At 40.0% G+C, this 17,296-nt stretch overlaps 1 protein-coding gene across 6 annotated transcripts in view; it reads left to right on the top strand.

Annotated features, from left to right (window-relative positions):
- LOC107666194 (nuclear receptor-interacting protein 1-like) overlaps positions 1 to 16,354 on the top strand; it is a 34,234-nt gene extending 17,880 nt beyond the window's left edge. For 5 of the 6 annotated variants that reach the window (XM_016457388.1, XM_016457390.1, XM_016457392.1 and 2 more), the window contains 2 exons: positions 10,523 to 11,313; positions 11,732 to 16,354. In XM_016457388.1, coding sequence (XP_016312874.1) covers positions 10,876 to 11,313; positions 11,732 to 14,482 — 3,189 coding nt within the window. In that variant the 5' untranslated portion in view covers positions 10,523 to 10,875 and the 3' untranslated portion in view covers positions 14,483 to 16,354. Of the gene's footprint in view, positions 1 to 10,522; positions 11,653 to 11,731 lie in introns of all 6 variants that reach the window. The other variant, XM_016457389.1, reaches the window with a different exon arrangement.
- The last annotated feature ends 942 nt before the right edge of the window (positions 16,355 to 17,296 follow it).

Here is a 17,296-nt window from a genome sequence, read left to right as displayed (position 1 = left end):
TTTTTTTTAGTTTAACATAATTGCACTGACATTGTAATATTATGGCGATTTACACAAATGTATTACTGTTTGATATTATTGCATGAGGAATGTCTTGAAGAAAGCTAGCAGGAAGTTTTTAAATTTAGCAGATGGTTGGTATTGTATTATTCATGGCACCTACATGACACAAAAAGGGAAGAAACCTGCTTATGTAACTTGTCAACACATCTACAGTACATCCAGTTTTACTGCAGTGCCTACTTGTAGTCCTCACACAATTCCCTATAGCAAGACCTATATTTGATAAGCCCCTGGATCGCTGGAAATACGACTTAAATCTCATGAAATATGGAAATGCATGTAGGGATCAACTTCCCATCTAGTAGTATATAACATGGTTTGTTGACATACTTTTAAATGAACCGCATACGGTTTTAAATGAACTGCTTAGATCAGAAATACTACAGCAGTGGTACTGCATTGTTTCACTGTACTGGACTGGTTACATACTGAATTGAATAATTTTGAAGCTTTGCAATAAAGCTGCCGTTTTGGTCTTATAAGGAGTTTCCTTGTGTACCTTGTCTTAAGTTAACTGTTTGTGTCCGGTCACATCCTTGAAAACTCTCTGCCCCTTCCTCTAGACTCATGCGTTTGGCTCTGATAACTGCAGAGACTTTACTGTGTTAATAACTTCTCTCTCATCTAGGGAAAAGGCAGGGGACCCAGGCACTGTCTTCCTTTTAATGTGTGGCTTTTCTTCAATCATTTAATTAAGAAAAGGAGCGATTATTCAGCCTCGAGTCAGCTTCTTCTCCCTTCCAGCGCCTCACTCATCTCTGATTAAACTTGTAGCATTCGGTAACTGTACTTTCCTGCTCTTTCTGGGGCATGTGAAACAGGAGGAGATTGTGACAGTAGAGAAAAGAGGAACCTGAGGTCTGTGAGCGAGTTGCAGGATAAGAAAATGGTCCCCTTTGGTCTCTTCAACTTGATAGAGGCCGTGCTTGCAGCTGTGTTATCTCTTTTTTGCGTTTAAGTTTGGGTTATCTCTTTTTCGGCAGTATAACCTGTCTGAGGGTTTCGCTGCGTAGTTTTACCCCCCTAATTAAGGGCTGACCCCTCATGGGAATTCACAATAAAAGGTTGGGGTCTTTTCAGTAATTACAGTAATCAAAATAGTTGACAATTTTATGTACAAGGTTGCATTTATTTTCACCTGGTGCAAAATAGGCATTCACAAACAGAAGATGCAATTACCTGAGAGGATGGTAGATGATACAAAACATTGACAAACATAAAATACTGTAATTATTTACACTACCGTTCAAAAGTTTGGCGTCAGTAACATCTTTAAGAAATTACTAATTTTATCCTTGAAGGATGCACTAAATTTATCAAGTAAAGGTTAAGACATTTAAAGAAAAAAAATCACAATTTATACAAATAATCAAGTAGTACAACTGTTTTTAACATTAAAAATAAGAAGAAATGTTTCTTGAGCTTTAAATCTTCATATTAGAATGATTTCTTAAGGATCAGGTGACACTGAAGACAGGAGTAATGATGCTGAAAATTCCGCGTTGCCATCACAGGATTTTAAAATATATTAAAATAGAAAAGTTATTTTCAATTGTAATAATATTTCACAATATTACCGTTTTTATTGCATTTTTGATTAAAATGCAGCCTTGAAAAAACATTATAAAATAATACTCTCCTTGTTAATATACTAAACAATTTACGGTAAAAAACTGGCAGCTGTGGTTGACAGAATTTTACAGTGAAAAATATGGTAGCAAAATTTTAGGCGTTTTTTGTTTTTTTTTAGATTTATTATTTGGCATTTTTTCGCCTTTATTTTGGTAGGACAGTTTAGCAGTGACCATAAGCGAAGTGGGAGAGAGAGAGAGGGGGAAGGGATTGGGAAAGGCCCACAAACCAAGATTCGAACTCGGGACGCCCTGAGTGCAACGGCGCCATATGTTGGCGCGCTGCCCACAAGGCTATCGGTGTCAACAACATTTGAGGTTTTATGGATTTAACGTAAATTTACATTTAAATACCGTAATTTAATTAACTGATATAATGTTAATATACCAACTTATGGAAGTACTGAAATCTGCTTTGTACCTTTGTAATACACTGATAACCACCAAAAGCAGGTGGTGATGAGTCACATGACGAACCAAAGCCCCTCTCAAGCAGCTTTTAAACACTAACATGTATAGAAGGTGCACAGTGTCATTCACACAAACACTAAACACGATCATGGTGACACACAGGAAACTGTGCAATAAACATTAATTTAACAATATTAGATGTAACATACAACCGTAATGTACACAACTGATAAGAAAAAACTAAGAATAAACATAAAATTTGAAATGTAACGCAGGGAATTCTGGGAATGTCAATTTACAATGTCATTATTCACTGTAAATTATACATTCTTTTTCACTTCCAAAAATATACTACTGTAAAATTACATGTAATGTCCAATACAGTTTTTCACTGTATATAGTAGGGGAACTTATTAACCAATTAATAGGTTTTTACTGTAGCATTTTTACAGTATTTTACCATTAAATTCACTGCCATTTATATGTTTTTCAATTGTGTGGAATTATTTTTTATTAATTTTTTGGCTATGTTATGAAATTATAGACTTTACCTATAACCTTAAGTTGACGGAACATTTTTTGAAATCGCATCTAAACTTGAACACTCTTCATTTTCGCTGTATGGAAAAACATGAGGAAAACTCTTTTACTAGTATACTAGTTTCGAGCAAGGTTGAGCTTGAGTGGTTGTGTCGAATATCCATTTGGCTTGAGTTTGAATGGGCATGACGCTTTGATTGACAGCTTTGTCTTCATTGTCTAGATGTCTAGCAGTACCTCTTTGCACTACTGCAAAATGCATTGCTGTTTCATTAACAGAGAGGGACGCAAATGCACAAATGGAATAGATATATAGGGATGAGTTTCCAGCTCAGCACTATTAACAGTTGAGGTGCTATAATTCGAGTCAAGTTCCTCATCCGAATGTGATGGCGGTTGTAAACACTAGAGGAATTCCACCGGGAGACAAAGCAAGGGTTAGAGAGCCTCGTTCCCCTCTCCCTCTGCTCTAGGGTGGAAATGGTTAACATATCACTGTAATTGGCACCCGCAGCTGCTTGTCCTCTCCACAAACAGGAGGGGATGATTTTTCCCCCGGCCTCCCCCTCTCGTTCTCCCTCTCCTCTCTCACTCTCTTTCTGCAGCCTCTGCTTTGTGTGACAGCTGCCTAATTGGGCATTCTCCCGTCGTAGCGAGGCTGCCTCCTCCGGCCTCGACTGCTGACGAATGGCAGCGGATTACAGATGAGGACACGATGACCCGTTCGACCTTCCCGCAGCAGGGGGAGCAGAGGGAGGGGCCTGACGGGCCGGGCCCAGAGCCTCGGGTCACTGGAGGATGAGGTCGTGAGAAGGTGGAGGATCTGCCAGGTGGCCAATGACAGAGTGTCACATGACAGTAGCTTGATGTCAGTGTGTCAAGGGTAGACCGGTGGCACAGCATCCTCAAAAACACTTGCACGGATGCACGGTAGCTTTTGCTTTAATCCCCAGCTCTCAAACTGATCGAAAACATCAGAAGGAGAAGCAGTGATATTTTTTTCATTTTCTTGCTCTCATTTACATGTGATTTCTCTTCTGCTGGAATTGTAATGATGCTCATTATGCTCCTAATGGTCTCCTGGGTTGGGTATATAATTATATACAGCAGACAGATATATTAAATAGATTTCTAATACTTAAACATTCTAATGCTGTTATTGATTAAAACTGATTTGTGCCTGTTACATATGTATGTTGGCATTGGTTATTTAGCATTTAAAGTTAAGAGTGACAGTCCTACTTTAATAAAACTACTAGTAAGCCATTTGTAGTAAAAAAAACATTTGTGGTCTTTGATCTGTTTAATTGAGCATCCAGACCCCCTCGACACAGCAACATTAGCTCAACCAATGGTGTATCTTTGGGGCGGAACTATCTGTTTGTTCAACAAATGGGTCATAGTGGGCGTGTTCAGGGAATGTGTTTGAAAACCAATTGTTTTGCATTTATAAAGCTCCAAATATAATTTCCAAACACTTTAAAATTCAACAGGCTTTCCAAAGTGACAAAAATAAATGATATAAAATATGATTGGGGTTATTTTAGTATTTTTTCTATACTATTATTGTATTTATTAATATTTAGAATTTGCTTAGTTTAATTGTTCGTTTTAGTTTAGGTTTTAATATTTTTTATGCGCTTAAGTTTAGGTATTCATCTAATATATATATTTTTTCATCTAATACTTTATTTAAATGACCAAAAATGATTTTGAATATTTGTAGTTTTAGTCAACAAGAACAACACTAGATTATGGGTACACAGTATATCAGTGACCATATCCTCCAATACTAGCATTTTTTTCCTTTGACTAATTTTTGAAGCAGATCAAACAATGCCATACAAAAACAGGCAGAAAATTCTAGATTATAGACTTATAAAATATATCATTATCTTATCAGGCATAACATTTAAAAAAATGTTGGTTAGCACTTTTTTAAATCTTGTTTTTATTGTTTATTGACTTATTTTTCTGTATCACCTACACATTGCTGATGCAGCTGATTTTTTTCTGTGCACTTTGCCCAAGCAAAACTCTTAAAATATAATATTTATTTCCCAAAGTAAAAATAGTTGCTAGTGTGTGTATAAATACCAAAACAGCAGCTGGTATTTAAAGGTGCTAGGCTAATGACTGTATTTTTCTTAATGCCAGCACCTTCAGAATTTCACAGCATATGTGCAGCAGACTAATGATCCAAATGAGCCCTTTTTTCTCCAGATCATTTACTGCACACATTGGAAAGCCATTGGTTAGACTTTCTCCATTATAAAGAGGAGGGAAAAAAAGAAGAAATTCTATCACTAACCGCTACAAGGCAGGTTCAAGCCGTAAAGGTCTTGTCTGCTGAAGCATTTCAGCTTGGCTTAGCTTTCTTAGCTGACTGTAGTAGTCATGAAGCCATGACCAGTCTCTGCTCCACTTCACCCACACCCACACACACACGCTCTTGCACTATAAAAGCAAGCGTGCGGTGACAGAGCAGAGCATCTTCTAAGACACAAAACACAGGCTGTCAGAAGGGCTGGCGGAGCCTTGTTCCTGTCACGCTGCCAGGATGCAATATCACTCAGCTGAGGTAGAAAGCCGTCAGTTGTAAAATATGATGAATTATCCCTATTCGACAGAGAGTGGGCCGTCTGTGGGCGTGTGCCTCTCTGTGTGTACGTGAAAGTACGTGAGGGTGTATAAAGCGAGGCTACGCCTGTGTATGTGTGTGAGTCTGTTTTGTGTGACTGAGCACTGGCGGTGTAGTTGCGACACACATAAGAGTGTGTGGGCGAGAAAAAGAGTGAGAGAGACCAGCCACAGGGTTACTACAGGTTTAATGGCGACCTTGTTGTGCACGCACTTTGCTGCTTTCAGTGTTGAGTTGCTCAGTGCAAGCGTCTAATCCCCCACCTGGGTGCTCACACACTTGATTAGTGGCCTTGGTTATCTGCCTAGAGGACAAGCCGCTGCCCCCCCCGCTTCACTGGTCAGGGCTAGGGCACTGAGGGTTGTCAACCCCAAAGAAAGAAGAAAAGAGAGACAGAAGGAGAGAGAAAAGAGGGGCAGGATGTTGTTGAGGTGTATTAGTATTCAGACAGAGCCTTACAGCCTGCAGAGCAAATTGATTACTACACTGTACCTGTTCTTGGTGTCACAGCTCCTTAAGACGTTAAGATCGTATATTGTGTATATCAGTGTGGGCATGGCAGAAATATCTCCTCCACATTGCCGGGACCATTGTGAATTTGAGCTTTCTGAAGTTGTGAATGAGTCTGATTACTGTCTGCTTTGTGTGAATGGTTTGACATGTTTCGGCAGGTTTAAGTTGTTGAAATTTAACTTGGTGCGTTCAGTATTTTTCCCCTTATTTAAAATGTTTTACATAAAGAAATAAGCAGTTTTAAGAGTTTTGCAGGGATTACGTATTTCTGAAGGCCAACCTTAAACGTTGCAAAACCCTGGTTCCCTTGAACAATTGGATTTTTATTTTGACTTTTGGATTATTGCAGAAAATAAGATCTGTGACCAACAATGGTTTGAGATTCTTACTCAACTTGTTAATCAAGATAATCTTCTGACCACAAAGCCTAAATACAGTCGCCGGAAGTAAAAAGCTGAATTTAGCAAACAAACTACACCACGGTCGCATGACTTTAACATCATCCCCATTAAGCCTCTGACAACTCTTTAAATATTTATGTAAATTCCAATACAAGTTGGAAAGTTTCAGTTATTCTGTATGAGTTTTTTTTAATCCTTTTTTATCCTTATCTTTAAGTTCTCATCCAGTAAATCATGAACATCTGGAAAAGTCATGGGGCATTTGAATATTGTTGTGGACAATGTGGGTCTGTGGAGTCAAATGGCTGAGATCCACTGGCCTAGGCTCATTGTGCGTGACATGTACCATGTATTGCCAGTAATTTATAATGATCTCACATCTTGGAAAAAGTGGAAGCTTGTCTTTTTTGGATGAGCACGTTGCTGAGTTATCTCTAAAGACTCGACCAAATGATGTGAGGGTCATGACGCACATGCTGACCCTTCATTTGACCCTTAAGGCAATGGTGCAGTGTATGTTTATTTGTTTTATGAATAATAAAAGTGGTCATTGCTTCCCCCTCGATTTGGACTATCAGACCAATGTTATATTGCACTTTCGACTGTGACTTCTGTTTATTTTGTCATGCAATTTTTGTGTTTGGTTTTGCAAGTACAGTTGCACTTTGCATTACTGGCAGTCAATGTGCTATACTTGGTCAGAGCTGTTTACATAATGACTGGCATAAACTATGATCCTGATAAACATGATCTCTTGAGTTAGGGCGAAGGGTGACTTTTAAAGAGCCATGGGCTCTCGTTGTATAACTATTAGTTTCTAGCAGCCTCTTTCTCACAGAAAGTCTTCTAATGCAATTTTTTCCCCCTATGTGGAGCCTAAAAAAGTTCACAGCACTTGTTTTCTGAAGGTTGTGTCCAAGTTCACAAAGCCAAAAACTTCCACTTAAGTACTTGAAGTGTTTTTTTTTTGGTATTTTCATGATCTGTTTTTTTTGGGCACGGACTGATTCCCATGCTCACGTTCCCCAAGTCATTTCTAACCCCGGAAACTGGGCCATTTACCACAGTCGATTAGGAGTACAAATATTTTGTTTGTTCCAATTTCCTGGTTGTGGGCAGCAATTACATTTGTTTCCTTGACGAGCTTTAGCACACTCAGTACCACTTCAGTATGTCATTTGTTTTTTAGCTGAACCGACAAAGATACATGTTATTCTGTAGCTGAAGATGAACCAGCTTGGTCGTCTCTAAGTGTTCCTGTTAACATTACGCTGCCATCATAAATCTACAAGTCTAAGGTCAAGACTATTACTTGTGGCAAGACTCTGGAATTATGTTTGGAGTCTTGTGACAGTACACGCAGGGGCCCCCCGTATATATTTCTGCCGTTCGCTTGGGAAAGGGTTCCTTCTGCTTGGCTAAAGCACTCTGGTATCACCCCGTGCTTGCCCATGTGAAAGAGTTATTCATCTTAGGGTCATCATAATGTAGGTCAGACTCATGCTTTTACTAAGAGTCAGAGATTGCACTTGGCAAAGCCCTAACTAAAGGGGTGTGCCCCAGCTGGGAAATGTCAATGCGTGATGCCCATAATGCTTGTTTGGAAGTAGGTCACAGTGACCTAGTTTGAATGGTGCATGGCCCTGATTTACTGAGTCACCCAACGCTATCTTAGGAATGTGTTGTTGTAGTTCCACAGGCTTTTGTGCCTACGTGTGCAAGCAAAGGATAACAACAACTTAGCAGTTGCAGTGGCACACTGTCCAAAATTCTTTTTATTTTGAGAGCTAGACGTCGGGTATGAACGCACATTGCAAGGGCAGCTTTGTCGCTTTTTATTAGGACCTAATGCTTTGTATGGACGCCAGCTGTTGCATCAACTCAAACGGCCCCGGCGGAGTGAGTGACCTTGACTTCAAACAGGGCATGCAGCAGGTTTTGCTCCTTTTGCCTCATCATGCATTTTAAATAGCCTAAATGGATTACAGTTTCTGGATGGTGGATGTAATTTATGATCTGGTATTTTTTTTGGGGTTCAATTAATCTTCCAGCCTTGCAGTTGAGAAATGAGGGATCCAGTCCAGATATCAAATACTCTCCATTTATATCAAGCCAGTGTTTTTATAGGGATTTGTATTTCTCAGGTAACTCATTCAGAAGCCTCGTTGCCCTGCACTGATGGTGATAATATTGTGACGAAAAACCCTGAAAAGAACTGAGTGTACAGACTCATATATAACCGGGGTTTTGTCAAAGATAGGCTACTACAATCACTTCTTACACAGTTATTCTGAAGCTCATAGCTGTCAGAAAATCGTAGCTTTTTCATATTTGCAAAGCTTTGATTTGAAAGTTTTTACCGAATACATTATTAAAACGGCTGATTTCTTTAAAGATTTTTTTTCTTTTCTAACGTAAGATACTGAATATCTCTTAGGAGATGAGATAAGTGTGTTAAAGTAATTGTTTATCTGTTTAACAGGGTGAAGGTGTTAGTATTGTGTTTCCTCTTTTCATTGGATTAGGACAACAAGCTACAGTGGCCTATTGACAGAAGTATAGGATGAAGTGTTGTTGTTGTTGGTCCAAATCAATTACCTTCTCCCACTCTTTGACACATTAGATATAACGCTTTGTCAGACAAAACTTACATTTTCACAGTCAGATTCAGCTTCCAAACAATTTTCATGAAATTCCTCAACTATTTCATTGACAAATATTATTATACTATATCATTATCATAACATCCATACATTAGAGCTGAAATATACTTACATTCAGTAGGGTTAGGCAATAGGCATGCATTTTATTTTATTTTACAGTTCCATTAATGTTTAAAAGTCTGTTCTATAATGATTTGTCTTTAGAGATAATATCCAGATTAGAGCTATTTTGATTGTGTAGTGGCATAGGAGTTTCTCAGGCCTGTCACACTCACACCCCTGTGACCGATATCTTGATAAGGTCATCCTGTACTGTCCACCTCCTGTCAGCCCCAGCAAAGTAGAACAACCAGAGGTGCCAATTATGAGCAGAACAAATCAACCAAAGCCATTGACCTTCACTTTGACCATAGAGCACTGACAAGGTCAGCCTTGTGTGTATTCCATGATGACTTACAATTCCATCTCATTATGTTTTAATTTTCCTATGAAGTGCAGACATTGTTGTGACATTGGTAGTGCTGTACCAAGTTGTGTTGTGAGTATAGTGTTTAGCAGGTTTGTACATATACACAATAAATGTGTCAGTCTGCAGAGCCAATGGTACTGTGTGATCCAGAGGTGGTATATTTTGAGATAATGTAGTGAGAGCAACTACGGTAACATAGAAGTGAAGGACTAGGCTGCATCATGTGGGCGTTTTTCTCCAGGCACTGACACTGACTGCAGAGAGGGTGAGAGAGAGATACCTATGTCTGTCAAACCAGCCAGCAACATCAGAAATTGTCAGAAATGAACTTTTTGCACCCTGAATAAATATATCAATTCATATATAAAATACTGGATTTAATATAAAATTGATCAAATGTAAGATAACAAAACAGAAATATTGTTTAATAATAAAGGTGCGGCATTTTCGTCACTTTTGCTCCATTTTTGCTCTGAGCCCTGTTCAATTTCTGAACCTGCCAGTCATTATAGATAATTAGAAAAAAAACGTCCAAATACCTGTTAGCTTTCTGTGGTTGTCTTACAAAGAATTGAGTTCTCAACTGACAGTTTTGTGCGTCTAACTTGGCAAGAGTTCGGTCAAAACATTTCATCCTCTTCAGGATACTGTGCTTTGTTATTTTGTTTTACCTAATATCTGTCAAATCAAGTAGTCTTTAAAGCCCTGTGTATTCAGCTTTAATGAGATTCAGCAAGCTAATTCCTACTGCTTAAGAGTCCGGAGAAGAGAAAAAAAAAACTTAGGAAGGTGGTTATTGCTATGATGGTACAGAATGAGTCTTAATTGAATCCCTTTCAGTATACGAGTGAGATCCATCTTTAGGTCATAACTTTTGGCATGTGAAAAAGACTGTGAAAACACTTGCATGCAATAGCGGAGGACTTTTTGGCCTTGCTTGCCAACACATCATTTTCATTTATCATCATAAATAACCTGATGTTTAGTCTTTAAAAATTCAAGGCTCAAAGGCAGAAACACTTTTTGACCATGTTTATAACGTCTTTTGCCCCTAAAATTGATCAACATAGGAAATGTTAAACTACATGTTAAAGATTAGCTGAATTTGCTTTGTTGAATACAATAATGTGTGGTATGCAATATCTAGCTAATAATTTTCATAATAATTAATGTTTCTTTCTCTTGTGCAGGACCATCACCAGCTGACCTTGTGGACAGAATTACTGGATGTAAGCAGTGATTTCACTCACCACCCTGGAGCTTTGAAGTACAAATCCAGTGCCATGGAATCCCACAAGACTTGACTGCATTACGATCCTGTACTTATCTTAACAATGGCAAACATGATTTTAAACTACATTCATGCTTAGCTCTTGCCTCCTGTATGGGGGAATGGCTTGTGAATCTTCATCATACCTTTCTTTTACCTAAAAAAAAAACAAGGTTTGGAAGCTAAAAACTGTAAGGTCTCTTGGCAGACCGTAACAGAACGATTTTCCCTCTATTGTGGTGGCCAAACATACAAGGGACTATAGTATTGAACATGACTCATGGGGAAGAGCCTGGCCCTGAAACACACCAGGATTCTGCTGTATTAACATATCTGGAAGGCTTACTCATGCATCAGGTAGCAGGAGGACAGGGTGCGGCAGCAACACAGAGTGGAAGCCAAGAGCAGAGGAATAAGGACGGGACAGGGCATGCACAGCCTAGTCATGGCACTCGACAGGAGCAGAACCGAACAAATTCCTACTGTGGAGCCACACAGCACCTCAGAAAGGCTCGTCTCCTCAACTCAGAGGCCTGGACGGAGAGTGAGACTCAACGGTGGTCAGCACCCTCCGTTGCACTCAACGGGCAAAGTGAAAACCACCACAATGGCCAGAACGGTACCTCTCAGGATAAAGGAGAGAGTACACTTCTAGCTAGTTTGCTGCAGTCTTTCAGTTCTCGACTTCAAAACGTGACCCTGCCACAGCAGATTATCCAAGGCTTGAGGCCACCGGATGCCCCCTGCCAGATAAGCAAGCCTGTACAAGTAGACAGGGCAGATGTGTCTTGCCACAGACCAGCCTCGAGCCACCTCAAAGGGTTAGTGAGCAAGAGCAAAATGCAGAATCACAGCAACAGTGTGCCTTATCAACGTCGACGGTCTAGCCAGGAAAGTTTTTCAGAATCTCCCAAGGCACTGCAGAGCAGTTCTCCCTCCTCATCTCCTGAGTCTCTGTCTTGTACTGAGCGCCTAAAGGCTGTGGCAAACCTGGTAAATATCAGATCAAGCCCCGCTCCATCGCCCAAACCAAGTGTGGCCTGCAGTCAACTGGCTCTGTTGCTCTCCAGTGAGGCCCACCTGCAACAGTACTCTCGAGCCGCTTCAAAACGGGCCCCTGCCACAGCAGATTATCCAAGGCTTGAGGCCACCGGATGCCCCCTGCCAGATAAGCAAGCCTGTACAAGTAGACAGGGCAGATGTGTCTTGCCACAGACCAGCCTCGAGCCACCTCAAAGGGTTAGTGAGCAAGAGCAAAATGCAGAATCACAGCAACAGTGTGCCTTATCAACGTCGACGGTCTAGCCAGGAAAGTTTTTCAGAATCTCCCAAGGCACTGCAGAGCAGTTCTCCCTCTCCATCTCCTGAGTCTATATCTTGTACCGAGCGCCTAAAAGCTGTGGCAAACCTGGTAAATATCAGATCAAGCCCCACTCCATCGCCCAAACCAAGTGTGGCCTGTAGTCAACTGGCTCTGTTGCTCTCCAGTGAGGCCCACCTGCAACAGTACTCTCGAGAACATGCCATGAAAGCTCAACTCTCTGGACGATCAGCCAGTGAAAGACTATCTGCCATGGCCACACAGCAGACACGAGATAAACAACCTACAACTTCTGGCCAGACTCATGGACTAAGTCTCTTACACATCAAGAATGGAATACCTTCACAAATGTCAACCAGCTCCAGTCGACAAAGTCCAAGCCTGACCTCAGGGCAAAGAAGGACAGAAGGTTTCATGCGCACAGGACAATGCTTTAGACAAGGCAGACCATCACAGAACTGCAGCAGTCTTCTACTTCAGCTTCTCAACAGTCACAACACCTCACAGCGAATTAATGGACAGGGTCACCTGAAAGACGACCTCAGTACCTTTGGCACTCTGGCCTCTCCGCTTTTTTCAGACAGCGAGCACTCAAACCCCGACAGCAGTCTTACAAAAGACAGCAGCGATACTGAGAGCACTTACTCTAGTTGCTCTCCTATTGACCTTTCTCTGAAGAATAGAACAAATGTACAAACACCAGTATCTACTTCATCCTCACCTGTACGGGACAGAGTCCCAGAGTCTTCGTTAAACAAGTGGAAGCCTGAGAGTCCACCTGTCAAAGTTACCTCAGATCACAGGGAGGTGGACACCTGTTCAGAGATGAAACCTCATCACAAGGTCACTCTATTACAGTTGCTCTTGGATCACAAAAATAACGAGAGAGTAAACAAAGGTCTGGATAATCCAGATTTGCTGCAAGATGTAATCCCTAAGGTCACTAGTGCATCTACAAGTAGCCAGAGTGTTTTCAGTACAGTTAGGTGTAAGGACCTTAGCGGACACTGTGGATTGAGTTGTAGAAGTCCCAAACTCTTGCCAACTTTCTCCCAAAGCAGAGACTCCAACAGCAGTGCATCTCCATATACACTTTATGGGTCTCCCCATTCTCAGTCTGTCCCATTGGATCTTTGTAAAGCAAAACAGCCTGCAAGTTATGTAAGAGTAAAAGAACCTGCCTTTAGTGCTAGTAAATTGTTACAGAATTTAGCTCAGTGTGGAAAACAAAACCCTGACATTTCTCCTCCAGCACAGGCACCTTTACCCCCTATCAAACTCATGACCCAAGAGCTGAAAGTTAACCATCCTCCAACTGAGAGACTCACTGCACCAATTCAGAGAAATAACACACTGTGGGAAGAGACCAAAGCAAAAACTTCAGCTGTGCCCGAAGCAACACAGCATGTCTCCGAGATTGAGAATCTGCTTGAAAGGCGTACAGTTCTACAACTTCTTTTGGGCAATGCACCTCAGAAAGAAAAGGTAGGCAGTAAACGAAAACGAGAACATAGCAAAAATAGTTCTGTGGAAAAACCAACACATCAGGCAACTGGCCAACCAAATGGTCCTCCTTTGGATATTACAATTAAAACTGAGCCTGTTGAAGAGGGTCATATGTATGACTATAACAAAATGTCAGTACTGGAGCCTAGAAAAAGCACCAGTTATCATTCTCATGAAAGCATCAAAGAAGAACCATTGTCCCCAGAGGCTCCCACCAGAGATGGTCTTCTCTGTCATCTCCTAAAAAAACGACCCAACAAAACCCTTCAGCCAAACAAAGTAGAAAACCTAAACAAGAGTTGTGTCAAAGAAGAATCAGTTGAAACCCAGGGACCAACAATCCCAAAGAAGCGGAAATTTTCAATAGAACTAGAATATCATAACTCCTCGACTCAGCATACCAGGGATTTGGAACATTCTGGTAGCATGAAAGAAGACAACAGTGGTTGTTTTGCCGCCAGAGATCTAGAGACAAGAGAGGCCAGAGACCCATCAAGCCCCCCAGAGGCTGACTGTCCACCAGCTAGGTTTCCACCATATGATTCTAACGAAAACCGAAGTTTCAATGTTCTAAAGCAGCTGCTGCTTTCAGACAACTGCTTGAAGGAATTGTCTCAGCCAAGGGGTACATTCAGTTCACCGTCACATACTGTGCTGAATGGGAATACAATCAAGCACTCATGTAATGAAGGTGAAATTCAAAACTTTCACCAGAGCCTGAGTCCCAGCAATCCATCTTCTAAAAAAGCAAGCAGTCACAGGCAAGAAACTCCCCATGTTACACAGCAGGAGCCTGCAAGGTCAAAAATCGATTACAGCACCACAAAGGATTTGAAGGGCCCTGCAAAGATGGTTAATGGAGATGATCAAACACACAAGTATGGGCCAGACTCACCTCGGTTTACCAAGACTAACCCTATTTTGTACTATATGCTCCAGAGGAGCAATGCACAACTGACTAAAGAGGGGGAGGGCTTGGAAGTAGGCTCGGGTCAAATACAGACAAAGGTCAAAAACGAGTCATCAGGTGATACTGAGACCTTTGAACTTTGAAACAAAATTCACAGAATTACAATGGAACACTTAGTTGTGACTCAACACGGCTAAACGGGTCATTGAAGAAATACTAGTTTTGAGACTGTGAACCAGCATCTGTGCTTGAACTAGAGATGTGCTTCTTTTTATTCTCTCTGCTTCTTATCTACTTTTGTTTTTATTGAGGCATCTCACATTTTTCACTTGAATTACGTGTCATTTAGTTCACAAAAAGACCATGAAACCAAAGTTAATTTGAATATTTATAAGCACTACTTTCTGGCTGATTTCTTTCCTACTTTCTAAGCGGCAAAGAAAATAAAAGTTTTCTACAAAAGGTTTGTGACAGATTTGCCCTCATGTATTTGTAACAATATCAGTTCCCACTCTGTTTTCCACACATGGGTAGACTTTTGGCCTCAGGCAGTGAGTTATGATGCACCGATGCACATGATAATCTGTATAAACAGATTGTGCCTCAGCAGTTGTTAGTGAATATTCTTCAATTTACCATGATGAAGAAATAACTATGTATTGTTACTTTGTCTATGCCAGGAAGGCATTAAATGTCACAGTATTTATACATTCAAATAAATGAAATCGGTTGCCTTTTTAAAAAGATAGGCATCTCTCATTGGTTCTGTATTGTTTGGATAAACTAACAGCAACGTTAAAGCTGTATATTCATTATCATGTCTGGATAATATGGAATATGAATCCATCAGTATTACAACATGATATCTTGAAATCTATGGTATGTGAAGTGTGTATACTTTTATGTTATCCGTGTCCTCTTTAATTTCTCTCTCTCCCATTGAAAACAATGCTGTGATGTGCTTTATTCTTTATTCTGCGTTCTCAGCATTTACCTGTGTCAAGACAGAAATGGATTTTTACAATACTCTAGAAGATGATGAATGAATATCACAAGAGTTACTACAAATGACTGCTTTTTGCTCATATGTTTTGTATTTGTGTATTTTATGAACAGGTCTTGGTATTAGCATGTCATAAGATGTTTGTTCTATTATGCAAGAGATTGTTGCATCGACTTGAGACAAATCAGCCCAATCTCAGCTGTCTGTCATGTTAATGGACACACTGATCTAATAAAGGGAGTGTTTGTGGTATTAAGGCCATTCCCACAAAAATATTGTGATGTTTTACAGTCTTACGTTTGACATACGTTGTATTTCATCAATCTTAAAGACTCGTTATAAACTATATTTATGTACATAGCATAATCTTTATGAAAGACAGCTATTTTGTATGAATGAAAAGCATTTTAGTTTTGAAATTTCTTAAAGAGACTTCAAAGTAAATGCCATGTGAATATGTATTCTAGAGGATGATTTTTGTCCTTTTGCATGTGTCTCCTGATTAAACTATGATAATCTGTTCTGCAATATCTTGTGTTATATCAGATATTTAAGAGTACACTGCTGCCTGTTGCATGCAGATGCATGAGAAGGTTCCTATGTATTACTGAACATGGGGAAATTCAAAGTCTTAATAAACATATATATATATATATTTTGTCATGGAGCCCAATACATAAAAATGTGATCTGTATGTCATGAGAAATAGACCGCTGGGCAAAATGCTTAAAATTTTGAAACAAATGTGCATATGAAGATATTTATTTTGTTTTTACTCAATTTTATTTTTTACAAGGAGAAAACCAAACAGGTTAAACAATCATGTTCCGTACTGTACAGTACAAAGATGGATTACACTGACACTTCAAAGACTTCTGTTGGTTTTGAAATATTGTTTTGATGCAGGCTAACTGCGATACGTTTGAGTATTATTGTGTATCATTATTTCTAAAAATACATTTCATTTGGGTGTTTACTTGCACAGATATAATAGTTCGAATAAAGTTCTGAAATGCACAATCAGAATTAACCTGTCGTTTATGCCTTGCAATGTTTTTTTCCACTTTACTATACTGTCCTGATTTCTGTCTCAAGTAGCGTATGACCTGTGCTTGATCCCTGGCTGCAAAAAAACTGATTTTACATGCAAAATGAAAGTTAGGAGGAATCTGTTAAGAGTGTGTTTGTTGTACATGGAAACCTTTTCTTTGGCTGACTAAACCTGGCTGTTGACCTAAATTTTATCTGCGCCCTGAGTCATGACCTTAATTCCTGTCTTTCACGGTGACATATATGTGAGCGGAAATGATAGGACCAACATCAATACAGATCAGTGGCCTCTAAAAAGGTATTCTGGAAGAAAGGGACACTCTGCTACAAAGAACAACCTGCCTCGGGCCTACAGGGTTGCTTTTATCAGGAAACGGAGGAGAGAAATGTGATTCCCTCACCTTCTGCTCCCTCGCATCTAAATATTGAAATTCTTAAAAGCTCAAAAATGACATGCAGACAAATTTGGGTGACAGACAGCAGAGCACGAGGGGTTTTAATAATCAAAGATGGGCGAAGCACGCAAGCCTGTTTTTGAATATGAGCTTTCTTTTATGTTTTCCCTCAAAACTAGGTCATATAATATAGGCCTACACCTTCTTTTATGTGTCTGTGTTAAAGTGAGGGGGTAGGGGGTGGCTAAAGTGAGAGCTGATGGGATTAACTTAAAGCTAAAGCAGGTTTGAGTTGTACATGAGTGTGAATTAAAAATGCTTTTGGAGTTTCCGGGTAAGCTAACAGATCAAATCATCGTCTACAGTGCTTTGAATGTTAAAAAGCATAATAAATGGCGTCATTTTGCTTGTAAAGGAAGGGATGATAAACCTCATCAACACAACTGGAAAGTGCTGTCGGGAGAGTCGGTAAAGCAGCGGCGCCACTGATTAAGTGGAGGACCCTTCAC

Source organism: Sinocyclocheilus anshuiensis, unplaced genomic scaffold, assembly GCF_001515605.1.
Source record: "Sinocyclocheilus anshuiensis isolate Anshui unplaced genomic scaffold, SAMN03320099.WGS_v1.1 scaffold984, whole genome shotgun sequence".
Taxonomy (NCBI): Eukaryota; Metazoa; Chordata; class Actinopteri; order Cypriniformes; family Cyprinidae; genus Sinocyclocheilus; species Sinocyclocheilus anshuiensis.
The sequence above is the reverse complement of the archived record's forward strand: the minus strand, read 5'-3'. Positions and strand labels throughout refer to the sequence as shown.